The 14,737-nt window shown below is 40.3% G+C and overlaps 4 protein-coding genes across 4 annotated transcripts; 1 reads left to right on the forward strand and 3 right to left on the reverse strand.

Moving 5' to 3' along the window:
• Positions 1 to 55: 55 nt before the first annotated feature.
• On the reverse strand, positions 56 to 3,339 carry BEWA_049430 (26S proteasome regulatory subunit S14, putative). Its single transcript, XM_004831871.1, has 3 exons — positions 3,047 to 3,339; positions 322 to 657; positions 56 to 251 (listed from the first exon to the last, which is right to left on the reverse strand). Exons 1-3 carry the CDS (start codon positions 3,323 to 3,325, stop codon positions 63 to 65), a joined length of 804 nt encoding a protein of 267 aa, XP_004831928.1. The 5' UTR covers positions 3,326 to 3,339; the 3' UTR covers positions 56 to 62.
• A 102-nt stretch (positions 3,340 to 3,441) lies between these two features.
• BEWA_049440 (Fe hydrogenase large subunit, C-terminal domain containing protein) lies at positions 3,442 to 5,593 on the reverse strand (the record flags this gene model as incomplete). The annotated part of the gene is made up of 2 exons (XM_004831872.1): positions 3,442 to 3,981; positions 4,238 to 5,593. 2 exons carry the CDS (start codon positions 5,591 to 5,593, stop codon positions 3,442 to 3,444), a joined length of 1,896 nt encoding a protein of 631 aa, XP_004831929.1.
• A 1,230-nt stretch (positions 5,594 to 6,823) lies between these two features.
• Positions 6,824 to 11,856, forward strand: BEWA_049450 (ABC transporter, ATP-binding protein domain containing protein; the record flags this gene model as incomplete). Its single annotated transcript, XM_004831873.1, has 2 exons — positions 6,824 to 7,371; positions 7,413 to 11,856. 2 exons carry the CDS (start codon positions 6,824 to 6,826, stop codon positions 11,854 to 11,856), a joined length of 4,992 nt encoding a protein of 1,663 aa, XP_004831930.1.
• Positions 11,857 to 11,876: 20 nt separating this feature from the next.
• On the reverse strand, positions 11,877 to 14,379 carry BEWA_049460 (haloacid dehalogenase-like hydrolase family member protein; the record flags this gene model as incomplete). The annotated part of the gene is made up of 2 exons (XM_004831874.1): positions 14,155 to 14,379; positions 11,877 to 12,553 (listed from the first exon to the last, which is right to left on the reverse strand). Exons 1-2 carry the CDS (start codon positions 14,363 to 14,365, stop codon positions 11,877 to 11,879), a joined length of 888 nt encoding a protein of 295 aa, XP_004831931.1. The 5' UTR covers positions 14,366 to 14,379.
• Between the last annotated feature and the right edge of the window lie 358 nt (positions 14,380 to 14,737).

Consider the following 14,737-nt stretch of genomic DNA (forward strand, 5'->3'; position numbering starts at 1 on the left):
TTGCAATTGCGCGTATTGTTACTGTCGATGAGTGTATATGTGTATGTACATGTAGGAATAAGTTAGACAATCTTTTCTAGCTCGTTGATATACTCGATTGAGTGATGCAAGAGTTCCCTGGAGGGTACAGTGTGTTTGACTGGTGCATCATTCTGAAAAATTACTACGCCATCCACAATTTTCCAGGGGAATGACTCCGGGTCTGTCTGTATCTTGCATTGGTTGTAGTAGGAGACAAAGTCGAGAAATTCCTATATATTCATTTTAGGGTATAAAAGGTGCATTTTGTAGACAAGAGCTGTACACAGTACAGGAACTTACCCGTTCAGTCTCCAGCTTGAGAAGCTTTGTGGCAGTATGTACTTTGAGTGACTTGTAAGCAAGTTCCATCGAGGTTGCAATTCTGTTCCTTGCAGTCTCTGCGATAATTTTGTAATACTCGCATGGCATGGTTTTGTGTATATCGATAAGCCTAGCCAAATCTCCCTCCATCATGCTCCTTTCGAGATTAATTACAAAGGCTATTTTTTCGTCATTCTTTATGTCTTCTGGAATACGCTCAAGGAACATGTAGAGGTCGCCGATCCTGTTTTCGCTAAGCAAATGTAACATCCATGTTCCAAAGATTTCGCCCATGCGCTCACTTCTTGGAAGGTCCTAAATGTTTTAATGATTTGTGAATATTTGGCGGTTTATTGGGGAAAATATGGAAAGATGTATAGGAGGATTTGGAATGTAGTCGGTGTTTTATACGGGCAGGTGTTAGTCATACAGTAACATTAATAGCAGTTATGAGAGGTGCTCCAGCTGTAGTACATAAATTAGTTCCTCATAGTATCATCCATTCATGGTAGTACTTATCCATTAGACCAACCAATCAGTACATACTCCCTAGTCTCCCTACTGGAGAGTTCATAGAGTCTCATATCTGTCTAACCCATGGTTCACTACCATTAAAGCGTTGGTAGATCCAGTAAGCAAACCCAGTAAGACTAGCAGGTGTAACAGTACCTGCAGCGACATATCCAGCTATAGCAGTACCAGTAAGTTCAGCAATAAGAGGAGATGTAGGAGGAAGATCAGGAACAGCAGGTTCACCTTGATCAACATCAGAATGTAGTGATACTACTTGTTCTTGTTTTTCAACAGTATCGTTACATTCTTGCAAGTCAGCACAACCACCAGCCTCTCTTAGTGATTCTTTGAGCTGAGTCCACTGATCACATTGAAGATCTCCAAAATTACTAGGTGTTATACTACCAAACTCAGTAACTTTTGTCCACTCTTCATTTCCATTAGTGCCATCGTCAGCTTTCTTGAACCATCCTGTAGCTGAATCTCCACCTTCAATATATATCAATAATGGGTTCTGCTTGTCACAATAGAAAGCATATACGGCTTGTATGCCATATGTTGGAAAACCAAGGCCATCAGGTTTATACGTCTTATATTAGTATGACTAGAATGATCGTCACCATCTTCATCACAATACTTCATGGCTGCTAATTGAGCTCCGGAATAAGTAATCTCATGTTTGTAGTAGTTGGCACTTTGATGGGTTTTTTGGCAAGAAATTTCTATTTCTTCAACAGAAATCCTCCCACCCTTCTTAGCTTCCTTTTCATGCTTATGGCAACAATAGTTGTCATTAGCTTTAGTAGTAGAATTACTACGTGACAAATCAATGGTAACTGCGTTATGATGTTCACAGGTGAGTTCGTCTAGTTTTTCCTCAAGTTCTTCATCTTTGAGTGGCTGAGGTCTTTTATCAAGATAGGGATTCCATTTATCACCACCAGTATTCTTACTCCTGACATAATACTTAGTTTTATTCTTAGTATCAGTAGCGGTAACTTCTAAAAGAAGAGGAACAGTTCCTTTATATTGCCAGTAATATAGCCTAATCTTAGTAACAGGAGTAAGAGGAGGATCTATGTCAGTATCTATTCCATCAAATGTAACTCTGGATATTCTTGTACCTACTATTTTGCCAGAGGAACTATTGTCATTATTATTAACATCATATTCATTAACAGTATAGTACCCTCCGGGAGGACTTGGTAGAGATTTGGATTTAGACTTGGTAATATTTCTATAACTCTTCATACATGGAGGTACTTCACCTTTTTTATAAAGGTTAGATGGATTAGTAGGATGCTGTATGTCAAAGGGGATGGCACCATGGAAACCACAATTTCTCCAATCTAGCAAGTGCACAAGTCCTTTCTCAGCATCATTACCAACATATGACCAATAACCCTTTTTTTCTCCTGTGTTATAAGAATAGGAATAGTACTTGGTTTTATTAACATCTTGAATTTCAAGCAGAATGGGTTTGACCTTATTACTATTCCAGTAATATACATCCACATATTTTACGGGGTTTTCTAGTTTTGGTATAGTATCTCCATTACCTAGATTATTAACTAGAGTAAATGGTTCCTCAGTCTTACGTTTATAATGATATTTTGTAAAGCCTTTTGGAAGCCCTGCTGTTTCTTTTTTTACATCAAATATGAAAACAGTAGATAAACATGTCCAGTCATTCTCCTCTGGCTTCTTGGAAAAGTCTAAATTTAAGATATCAACTTTCCAACATCCATGCTCCATGTTCAGAGAGATTGTCTTTCAAAACTCTGAGATCCATGAGCAGTCTCAATGCGACCAAAGGGAGCATACAGTAGAGATAGACTCCCTACTCATACATACATTCATCCTCCCTCACAACTAGCTCACTGTGTAATCCTATGGAACATCCTGTCATTATAGACACTATAAAGATTCCTTCTGGATTCCATTATTCTTGTATCTGCAGAGACACACAAGCTCCTATACTCTGTATACTTGCAACTTATCCTCTATTCACTAGGCTAATAGAGTCTCCATCCCTATTCCACTCGTTAGACTCATTCCATAGTGATACATTCCCTCATCCATTCTTCTAGAGACTCCCTATGGTCGTCTGGTCACTTGCTCCGGTCCATAGACCTACGCAGTGAAGAATCATTACACCTCCTTGTAATCTCCAGTGTGTAGCAAAACGTACCTCGTCAAAGTAAAAATTTTGGAGTTGAAGGTAAAAGCACTTGAAGCCTTCGACGTTTCTGCTTTCCACGGCCACAATGGCGCCCATTTCTAGGAAATCCCTCATTTTAATGAGGAAATCTGGGCCAAGATTCCCATTTTGTATCTGAAGCTTGGCGAATGAGTCCTTTAGCGTCTCTGTCAGTGACACACACTTTTCCAGGGCGCTTTTATCCTGGTTAATGAGGGGGAAATGCCTCTTTAACTCAAGATATGCGCTGTCTATATCAGCCAGTGACATTTTTATTTAAAATTAGCAATGAAACAGACGTATAACATGTGGGTCGAGGGTGCTAATTTTTGCGTCAACCCCGAAGTATAAATTGGCAGTGACCTGTGAGAACACATAAATAGAATCTACCATTTTAATTGTTGGCTTGTTTCTACTTGTTTATCCTTTAGAGGTTCGAGTCTTGTCCTTGTGACATTCTCTGAAACAGCGAGTCTGAGGTGGCCGAGGAGCCTCTGAAGGAGAGGCATTAGCTCCAGGTCCTGCGTAGGTGTGTAGTCTGCAGTTTCCAAATATATCGAGTGCGCGAGAAAGGATGGGTTAGAGTCTTGTTTCTGGACTCTAGAAGACAAACTGTCCTTGGTACGTGCCTCTGAAAATGCGCCACCAACGAGCTCCCAAAGGGATAGTCTTAGTCTCTTTGCCATTTCCAGAGAGTATAGAATGGGTGGAATTGCAAGGAACCCGTTAAATGCCCCTTTATCAATTTTAGGGACCTGGAGGACCTGCCCAGGTCCATTAAAACAACCTCCAGGACAAGACATGAGCTCAATGTAGCTAATGTTTGTTGAGTCCTTGAGCATCCTTACTACATTTTGGACATTTCTATACCCGTATGCAATGATGAAACGCAAGAGTATAATGTCGCCAGACCTCAGAATGCATTCCTAAATGAATGTGTGAGAATGATGCGGAGCATTGAATATCCGACTGGAAGGAGGATAGGTCCCGAAGAATGAGGGACTAGGTGAATGTAGTGAGCTATAACAAGCACAGGCAATATAGGAACTTGTCTGTTTCTACAAAGAGTGAGGAATCCTACTCTTCCTTAAGCTCCCTTCATGCTACGCATTATTGTCGCCATAGAGCTCACTACGTTCGCCCTAATCCTCCTTACAGTCGTATGGCTAATACAAAACAAACCTTAAAATCTGGATTGATAGTGCTTGTAAATTCTACATCATCTACACGTCTTCCAAAAAGATTCTCGGCGGCAAATTTAAAAATCTCTTCTGCAAATCCACCAGACTGACAATATATTTTGCTCGGTCTATACAGGTTAATCTTCCCATGCCTTGATGCAAGTATGGATAAATTTGCATCTTTGGAAAACTCTAGACTTTGCTCAGAGAGGGTTCCGCTTTCCTGAAAAATCTTCAAGAGTGCCTTGAGATGCCCGTCTGAGATTTCGTCTAGTGGAGCCTCGGAAAGAGCTTCAAAATTTAGACCGAGATGGTTCAAAATGGCTTGCACATCACTGGTTGATAAAACGTCATCCACAAGCTTAATTGTATGCCTTGCACCATCACCTTCTCCGGTAGATTCCCTGCCCTTTCTCAATAAGCGTTCAAAATCATGTTCATATTGTGGCCGAAGGGCTTCCAGCCTCTTGTCATAGCAGGGTGCAATGGAAACGTGATAGATGTTCTTATACTTCCATTCGGTCTCCATCATGGTTTTGGTGTCTAGAATCGACAATTCACCTTTATCCATCCTGTGGAAACCAGGAAAATCCGTTAACATTAATTCTGCAGTATCACCCAAAATTTTACAAAATTGTACAGTGTGAGCGAGGGCCTTGATAACAAGTCCCTGGATAAGTTGGCTAGATGAAACGGCACTTATCCGGTCTATATAGTGCATGTCCAGCATTTTTTCAGCATACAAGGTCCATCCTGGGCAGTGATTTGAAATTATGGGAAGAACCCTGTCATTTTTTAAATCCCCAAAATTTTGTGCGTAGTCATGTGGTAAAAGATTGCCATTTCTGTAATCCTCCTGCAAATTGACGGGACAAGAACTTAAAAATTTATTTACAAACTCCACCTTGCTTTCATGAACTGCGATCATTTCTCCAACGTTCATACTAAAAATATTCTTGGCTCCCAAAATTCTAAACAAGTGCGATAATTTTCCAAAAGCTATCACGGGATCTAGCCCATAGCACGCAGCAATTGCATAAACTGTCTGAGGCGATATGGATACTACGCCATGTTCTGCATTTTTCAACTTTTCAATGACCGTCACGAAATGGTCATTCTTCATCAAGATTTCCTCGGAACTGGTCAGACATCCAGAGCAAGAGAGGCAATCAGAAAGTCCTACAGTCACCCTGGAGTCCCTCTTTTGACTGCCAGGGTGTCTATTCGCTCCCTTTTGCTCATCCCGGTTCAACTTTACTTCATAACTGCTGGTATTCTTTTTAACTGGCAGTATACACTCCTCACTAGGGTTCAAGTAGTCATTTAACCCGCCGAGTTTTACTGCATTTGAGTACATTTTGCCCTTTTGATCCCCTGGTCTCTCTTTACAGAGATAAATGGTCGCGTATCGCCTCCAAATGGCAGATTATCATGTCCATCCAAATGATATTCACTAATTTACCTCTTATAAGCGTTTAAATGTGAATATTTTGCGCCAAAACCCAAAAATATCGACAAACCCCGCAATTTCCCGTAAATCTTTCGGAAATTCAAATGCTTTAATCCGTAAAAGTATTTATGAGGAGTAAAAGTGGACGAAACTGGGACAACGAGTGGGCGAGGGCCCGTTGGGATGTGTAGGCGCTAAATGGCGTTTACTCCAATAAACCCTTTTGTGACCGCATAATCAAAATGATAACTTCGTTACACCCTGAAATGCCAAATTTCAGGGCAAAAGGGTCGATATTTAGGGGCAAACTGGCCCACCTCAAAATGGGTACAAATAGGTTTAATCTGCCACTGTGCAGCTTTTATGGGCGTCTAATCTCATACAAAGGCTCTGACATTCGGTAGAGATGAGAGGAGCCGGTAGAAACGGTAGATCTGACTCGACTCGAATTTTCTCTCCCCCGGAGAAAATTGGCTCAGCCTGTGCATGTTTCTTCCATCCTTTTCTCCGTCGCACGGTGAGCTCTAGATTTTTTTCTGGAGGCTAAAGGGCCGATTTTTTGGTCTACATCATCTCCATGGCTAAATGTTACGCATCTGTCTGTGTCGTTATTTTACTCGTTTGTATCCATAAATTCGTCTATAAATAAGTTTTGGCCGGAAGTCTGGCATTTGGGCGTTTGTTTGGCCAAAGCCATGCTGCAGTGAGCATCACAACATCACTTTATTACCACAGCTAATTAATTCTGGAATCTGAGTTTTCGCACTCGATAATCACCCTTCAAACTCTAAACGAGTTTATGGATCCAAAAGGTCCGCATTTGGAGTTTAAACGACAAGTTTCGTTCCTCTTGTCTGAGATCGCAAAGATCATGTTTGCATGTCCCATGTAAAACTGTTGAATCGCCTCAAAGGGAATTGTTTTGATGTTTAAATATAAAGTCTAATGGCTCGGTTCGAAAATCGCAAATCATAGCTGCCATTATTCACAAAGTCCTGTATCGGACACTCTTGCATTAGCAACCGCGGATGCTACTCTAGGAACTCAAGTTTACAAATAATAAAGGGTTTTATATAAGAAAAAGGAGGTAGCTTGTGAATACGAGAGGAATCGTTTGTCAAAAGTTGTGCATGCAAAATGAAGTGCTGCAAAACACGCTCAAAAAAGAAAGACCCGGAGGGAAACTATAATCGCAAGGATGAAGAAAAATATTCTAGAAAAAATGGATATATATCATATAGTCAGAGCACGGATTTCAAGTTTTTATCCTTCTCCTGGATGACCAAGTGGATCAGTATGGGTTGCAAGGGTAAACTAAAACCTGAAGAGTATCCCAGCCTCCCAGACAGCGATTTTGATCAGTTTACAGCAATGGAGTTTGGATCTTACATGAATCAGCGCAGAAATAGCGATGGTAGTGGATTCTTGGAACGTGTGGTAGGAAGAACACGTTTGTCAATTATGAAAGTCTTTAGGCACTCTTTAATCTGGCTCATTGTATTCACTGCCCTACGAGATATTTTTGAGGTTATTAACGTTTACCTTTTACAGCGAATTATGAAGCAAGATTTACCAAAAGACAGTGGAGCAATTTTAAATTACATTGTTTTAGCATTTATTGTATGTTTGGTACAACTGTTGGATATTTTTATAGATGGGCATCACCACTTTATCGTCATAGAATCGTTTGTAGAATTGAAAACCTCCTGTTTTCCTTTATTTTTAGTAGAATTATCACAAAGGACTATGTTGAAGAGGATACTAATGACCAAGTGACGCGGGAAAGAATGAAGAGGAGGGGAGGAATTGCAAAATTCTTTGATAATAGTGATAGAAATGGGTCCACACTTTCAAATGTAGAGGATGATTTGAGTGTAATGAATTTGGCCTTGTTTGATATAACAGAGGTAGCTTGGGGGATTTTAAAACTTGTGCATTTAATGACTGTTCCACTGAAAATTATAATTGTGGGTACTTGGCTTTACTCTCAAGTAGCTACCACAGCCATCAAGGGGATCTGCTTTATTCTCATGGTGACAGTTTTAATGCTCCTCGCAGAGTGTCAGAGTGCTCGTATGATTAAACGGTATGTACACCGCATGGATTTGCGTATTTTTAAGACCCAAACGATTCTTGAAGATTTGAGAAATCTGAGATTATTGAGGTGGATTCCCTTGGCCATAGATTCCATTATAAATAGTAGAATACATGAACTTCAAATTTGTCTTAAAAGAACATATTTAACTGCTATTGGATCGTGGTTGGGTTCCTCACTCCCCAAAATGCTTGCTCTTGCAGTGTTTTTAATTTCAATTGCAGAGTATGGAGTGTCTTTGGATCCTAGCTTCTCCATTCCGCTCTTGCATACATTGAATTATTTTATTCGACCATTCAAGGAAATACCTTCAGACATTAGTGACCATTTGGAAACGACGGTATCATGTAATCGCGTTGAATCATTCATATACCGCAAGGAGTTAGACTGCCATATTAAAACACGTTATGATGAATTGAGTAAGAGAAAGGTTGTTAATGGAGTACGTGTACAAAAGAAGTGGTACAAGCAAATTTTAAAGAGTTTGGTCTCTCATAGCCCCAAGACTCGCTCACGCACACGCCTTCTTTTTGGGAGATTTAGAAAACGCAAAAATATTTTGAGAATTAATAGTACAGCCGATGTAATAGAAAATGTTGGTGCAAAAAGACAAGCAACATATGAATCGACAATCCTTTTACCAATAGATTACAAAATTATCAATAAGCGTATGGAAAGCGTTTTGGATAACGAATGGAAGACTGGAGATATCAAAAAGAGATTAACGATAGAAAAGGACTGGGAAGATTGCCATTATTGTGAGGACTATCCATTTGTAGTAAAGCTGGATAATGCCACCTTTTGTAGAAGCGGTAAAGTTAACTTGAAGAATATTTCCCTTACACTGGAAATTGGACAGATCGCCATGATAATTGGACCTTGCGGATCTGGAAAATCCTCTCTTATTCAAGCTATAATGGGTAGCTGTACACTTTATAGTGGAAGATGCATTGTGCCTCCTTTAGAGTTTTCGTTACCTATTGGCTATGTGGGTCAAAATCCATGGATAAGTGCGGGGAGTGTACGTGAAATTATTCTTTTTGGACACGAATATAATGAATGCTTATATTCTCATGTAGTTAAAACTGTAGAACTTGATATAGACTTTAAGTCTTGGGATAAGGGAGACTTTAGGAGAGTGGATGAAGGAGGACAAAATTTGAGTACCGGGCAACGAGTTAGAATCTCTCTCGCAAGAACCATTTATAACATGAAGATTACAGCATATGAAAATGTTGTTAAAAATGCAGATGAAACTAGGGAGTTTTATTCATTTCATGAAAAATACACACTTTATTGTTTGGACGATGTATTCTCAGTTTTAGATCCTTCGCTTTGCACAAGGGTATTTAATCGCCTTTTTGGACCATTTGGAATGCTAAAGGATGCTTCAACTATACTTGTAGTACAACCAAACTTTTTTGCACTTGTAAATGGCTCATTTGCACAAGAGGGACAATTTTTCATTTATAGCATGAATGATGGATCAATGGAATTGACAAGTAAGTCAATTTCCGAATATCTGGAAACTCATGGTAATGTATCCTCTAGAATGAGCGCTTCTGGAGTTAGCAGTTGTGATTACATGTATGGAATTACCATTGATGGTGTTTGTAACTCATATGGAGCGAGCAGTAATGATGAATTGTCAGAAGTAGAGAGCATTGTTTCACTGGAAACCCCTCTTGGCAAGAATGACAATGTTCCAGAAATTGTTCAATATTTCTCAATTGAGGATGACAAATGTTTAACCCAATCAGATGATCAAAGTATTGACGCTCAACGCATAGACTCGGATGCATCATTTCTCCTCTCTTGTATATCTTCTAATATTTCAATTGATGATTCAATAACTTTCCCAGAAGATTCAGACGCCTTTACCAAAACTATTGAGGCGGGAAAGAAGTCAGTTGTTTACCGAGAGGATTCACCAAGAATATCACAAGTCAGTACAGCCTCTGCATTGTTATCAGCGAGAATAGGAACGGATGTTATCAGAGAAACTAGTGTTAAATGCAAGGAATTTTGCCACAAGAGTCATGAAGATGAGTTGATCAAGGTAACAAGTTCAGACTTTAAAGTCTTGTCTTTTGGTAGTGGAAGCGTGAAACAGGAGTCATTTATCTACAAGGATGAGTCTTGTGTGAATGATGACGAATGCATTGAAAAATGTGCGAGGGGGGCAATTAAAGTTGAAAATTTTGCATGGTATCTGAAAAAGGTTGATCTAAAACTCGTTGTTTTACTTTTGATGATTTCTACAATCGCCATGACACTTGATGTTGGAGGAGAAATGGTAATTACACAATGGACTGCTCTGGGCAAGAAAAAAGTTTGCACTGAGCCCATCATTCAACCAAATCACCCGGATGGTATTGAAACGGTGCAAGATGAAAACACTGAAAAAAAGTTAAACCATTTGTACACCTTTACATTCTTGACGAGTGCCACAATTGTTTTATTTTTGTGGCGTTCATTAATAGAGGCGCAGGGTACTTTGAATGCAGCCCACAAGGTTTATGAATCAGCCCTTAAAGGTATATTAAATTGTTCAGTTTCTCAGTTAAACAAAACTCCAATTGGAAGCATCAACAACAAGTTATCTACGGATCAGTCTTATGTTGATTACAGCATTTTTAGACGTTTCTCTCAGACTTCCTCCACCATTATCTTTGTCATTCTTACTGCAATTTCCTTGTGTTATTTAAGTATGTGGGTTATTCCTATCATGCCTATTTTGATACTTTTGTCATATACATTGGTTTTCCGGAACTACATTCCAATGTGCATGGAGAACATGAGGGCTACTCTACAATCTAGAAGTTCGCTGGTTTCTGTCTTGAGTCAGACGATAAACGGAGCAAATGTTGTACGTACAAGCAAGCGAGAAGAATATACAATGGAGCTATTCTTGTCAAAGTTGTACACCCATCAAAAGACAAAGCTATTTTCATACGCTTCTGGGAGCTGGACAATCATAAGGTTGCGTTTCATTGCATATCCGCTAATCCTTATAAACATTCTCATGCCAATAGTACCACTAATTTATAGGATTATTGTCTATGGAGTGATTGATGACGTGCGAGAAAAAATTGTAAGTCCAGATGTCGGATTAGCACTCACATATTCCATGAAGTTTGCGAAATTGTTAAAGACTACACTATCTCGTATGGTTGAACTGGAGTCTGAAATGTGCGCATCACAACGACTACAAGAACTTGCGAGAATGTCCCCAGAGTATAGGATTGAGGATGAACGAATATTTTCCCTAAAACGCACTAGTCCCAAGGTTAGCTCACTAAAACAACTGGGAGAACGTAAAGGTGTCACTGTAATTGATCTAAGTGTAGACTATGATGCAGATTTGGAAACTGAAAAGAAATCAAGGCATAAAACATCATTGGAAAAGATAAACTTTGTCGCAGAGGCATGCCAAATGATTGGAATTGTTGGTAGAACTGGTGCAGGAAAATCAACACTTTTATTGGCTTTGTCAGGTTCATTACCATTTAGCGGAAGAATTTTGCTTGATGATGTTGATATTCAACAAGTGGAGGATGTTGACGACTATGTTGGAAACATTCCGCATACACCACCGCTTTTGGCTGGATGGACCGTGCGGGATTGTGTAGATCCCTATGGAAAATACAGCGACGAAGCCATTTGGAACGCACTGGAAGCATGTTCAGTCGACGGATTCGTCAAGGGCATTGCTGCAAAATTTAATGGTGGTCAGCAGCAACGGGACCTCCAAGTTGGAATTAAAAAGTCTTGGGAGAGTATGTGTACAGATGACTCTTCAATTGTCGTTTCAGATTCCTATTTGCAGTACCTCAACTTGGCCCGCTTGTATCTCAAGAGGGAAAAGCTACGCCTAGTGCTCATTGATGAGGCAGCATACGTTGAGAATGAAATGGTTCCAATGCATGTATTGCTAAAGGAACACTTTTCACACTGTACAATATTTATCGTTGCACATCATACAGAGTCATTGACACTTTGTGATCGTGTACTGATTTTGGACCAAGGAAGACTTGTGGGTGAATCAAAGGCACCTGAAACTCTAAATGTTTAATTCAGTAGACCATACATACATTACAATTTATAAATGCGTTTGAATACCTCTGCAACCGCAGCTTCATCGCATGTCATATCAAGAACAAACTTGGCATGTTCTTTTACATGATTTGGGGCATTGGCAACTGCAAACGAAAGACTAGAGAGATCCATATTCTCAGTGTCGTTGTCTCCGTCACCAATATACCCAAAGTCAACAAATGTAGCTCCAAGATGCTCCAATAAAACTGCGACTCCCTGTCCTTTTGTTGTATTGGGAGTGCTTAAATCATAAAAATCATCTTCGACATGTTTCTCAACATAATCAACATCCCTCTCAAGACCCGGAATATTGATCTCTTTACATAAAAGTGATATTCCAACAATGGACATTTCCAGAATTTCATCAATTGGTTTTATTTCTGGAAGTCCCAGGTGCCTAGATTGCAAAACGAATCTTAGATCATCGTCAACCTCCACAAGAGAAAACTCATAGTTGTCCGTATAGAATATACATTTACCGACCAAACCTTCACAAGTCAAAAAGTCGCAAAATTTTACCATGAATTCCCTAGAAAATACACCCAAGGATATTATACTACCATTCCCATCATAAACTACGGCACCGTTATTATACACTCCAGGGTAACCATGATATCCGGTCTTTGCCTTGAACTCTTCTCCAACAAGTCTTAATGCAGAAACTAAGGACCGGCCTGTAAATGAGTGTTTAACGTGTATATAGCAAAGATGGTGGCAAGATTGAACTAAGCGATTTTGTCCATTAATTAGTTGTCCTAATAGATGAACTTCCAAGAATGGATGTACATTATGAAGTCTAGTTACCTTCCAGGTATCAGTATACCAGCAAGAGAGTAGTCTAGAGGGGAGAGTCTACCACCTACCAAGGGTAAGGAGAGTGAAGTATTTTACAAGCGAGCCGCTAGGGCAAGCCATAGCTTATATCCACCAAAACCGGCACCTCCCGTTCCTATTGCGCCGCCGACTGTTCCGCATATTATTGCTTCTGTTGAAAGTCCAGTAGGTTCATTGCCTTGTAGAAGAATCTTGGTCTCTGACTCTGTATCAGGAACCTGGTCAGATAAGTCAGAAGCTGGAACTTCCTCACGTTGGACTCCATTCTGTCCAAGACATTGTTGCAAGCCTGGACATCCAAGTTTGGTTAGTCTGTTCGTGAAGTTCCTGGAGAAGACTTAAGATCTTACTGTCATCCTCCTCTTCTCCACCTGGGTCTAATTTTTTATCACCATCTAATGTTTTCCAAGTATTATCTTTCTTCTCTCTTTGGTACCAAAGGTTGGACACACCTTCAATGGATGAGAGGCCAATCAAAAGTGGTCTGCTCCGCACATCATCCTTAGAATACCATAAAATAGTTGTAAATTGAGAACCTTTAACAGATGGAAGCCCAACTTGATCGGTTCCGTTATCCTTGAAAGTAGTCACTGAGAAACTAGAACCAGAACGATAACGATAAGGTTGATAGAATGTGGTACCTCCGGAGTCGCTGTTGTATGATACTTGGATTCTCTGTCTGTTACGACAACTGGGACACTCGTAAGTAGTGGGACTAGTAGATTTACCCTTGTCAGAGAGATCTATAATATGAGCTCCATTCCTCTCACAGTTCTGTCTGTCAAGTGCATCTCTTAAATTACCAGCATTTATACTAGTCCGTTTAGTCCAAGTACTACCACTACCATCGTGTTTATAGTAGTTATCTCCTGTACCAAGTTGGATGATTAGAGGTTTGTTAAAAGTATGATCCCCTGACCAGTAAAAGATTGAGATAGTGCTATAAACAGCTAAATCAGGAAATCCAGTCTGAGATGCTCCTCCCTTATTAATATCACCTATTGTACAACCATCTTCGGGAGTATGAGTAAACTTCCTATATATACCCTCTGGGTCAGGAAACCACTCATCCGTTAGAAGAACTTTCCACTATTACTTTCATAATAGTATCCTTTATCATCTGATTTGACTCCACTTCCAGGACGTTTAGTAATGTCTATGTCTACAGTTTTATCCTGGCTCATACTACATCTTATTCACTAGTATACTACATTAGTTCCTCTCATAGTACCTCCTTAACTCCTATCATCCTTCCATAGTAGTAATCATTCATGTCTCAACTGGTGTGAGAGGAGAGTTCTTCCAGTGGCAACCAGTCTTATTCTGTCCATGAATCTCGTGGACGGTCGGAGGACCCTGTTGGCCTTGAGATTCCATGCCATCACCCAAATATACCGTCATCGCTAGCTCTTGCACCTTGTAGCACATTCGCTACTCTTACCTGTAGAGAAGAAGGGCGTGAACCCTCTCTTCCTGACTTCTGCGAAAGCCTCGATATTCCTCCTCCACGCCCCCTCATTCTTCGTGTGAAAAGTCCCGTCGACATCAACCCCAAAGTACTTTGGAGGTCTTTCTAGCGGCAAAAGCCCCGCGAAACCTGGAGAAACCGAATGTGTATCTTTAATCTCCATTCTCACTGACTGCATTGACATAAAACTGCATTATACAAGACTTTTAGATGTAATTTAAATACTCGACGAGTTTATTTACCAAATAAACGTCATAAGGGCCCTCCTCTGGTCCCCATGTCTACCGGGTCAGAGGGTGGCCTAAAAGCCCTTCTGGGCGTGATAATGGGTCATAGCTTGGCCATTGCCCTTATCAATGATACAGGAACTGATGATCCGAGTTTGGGTCCGCATAGTCCGCTGAGAGCAGGCTTGGCGCCCTGAGCTCGGGCCGGAAGGGCGACTAGCGATCGAGGACAGGGGACTCTACAAGGGAATGTTGTGGGCTATTGCGTCATTTACTGCTCTTTAGGAACTGGATTTGTGATATTACGATAGGGTAGCGCTCATGTGAGA

Source organism: Theileria equi (assembly GCF_000342415.1).
Source record: "Theileria equi strain WA chromosome 4 map unlocalized gcontig_1105316255041, whole genome shotgun sequence".
NCBI classification, from domain to species: Eukaryota; Apicomplexa; class Aconoidasida; order Piroplasmida; family Theileriidae; genus Theileria; species Theileria equi.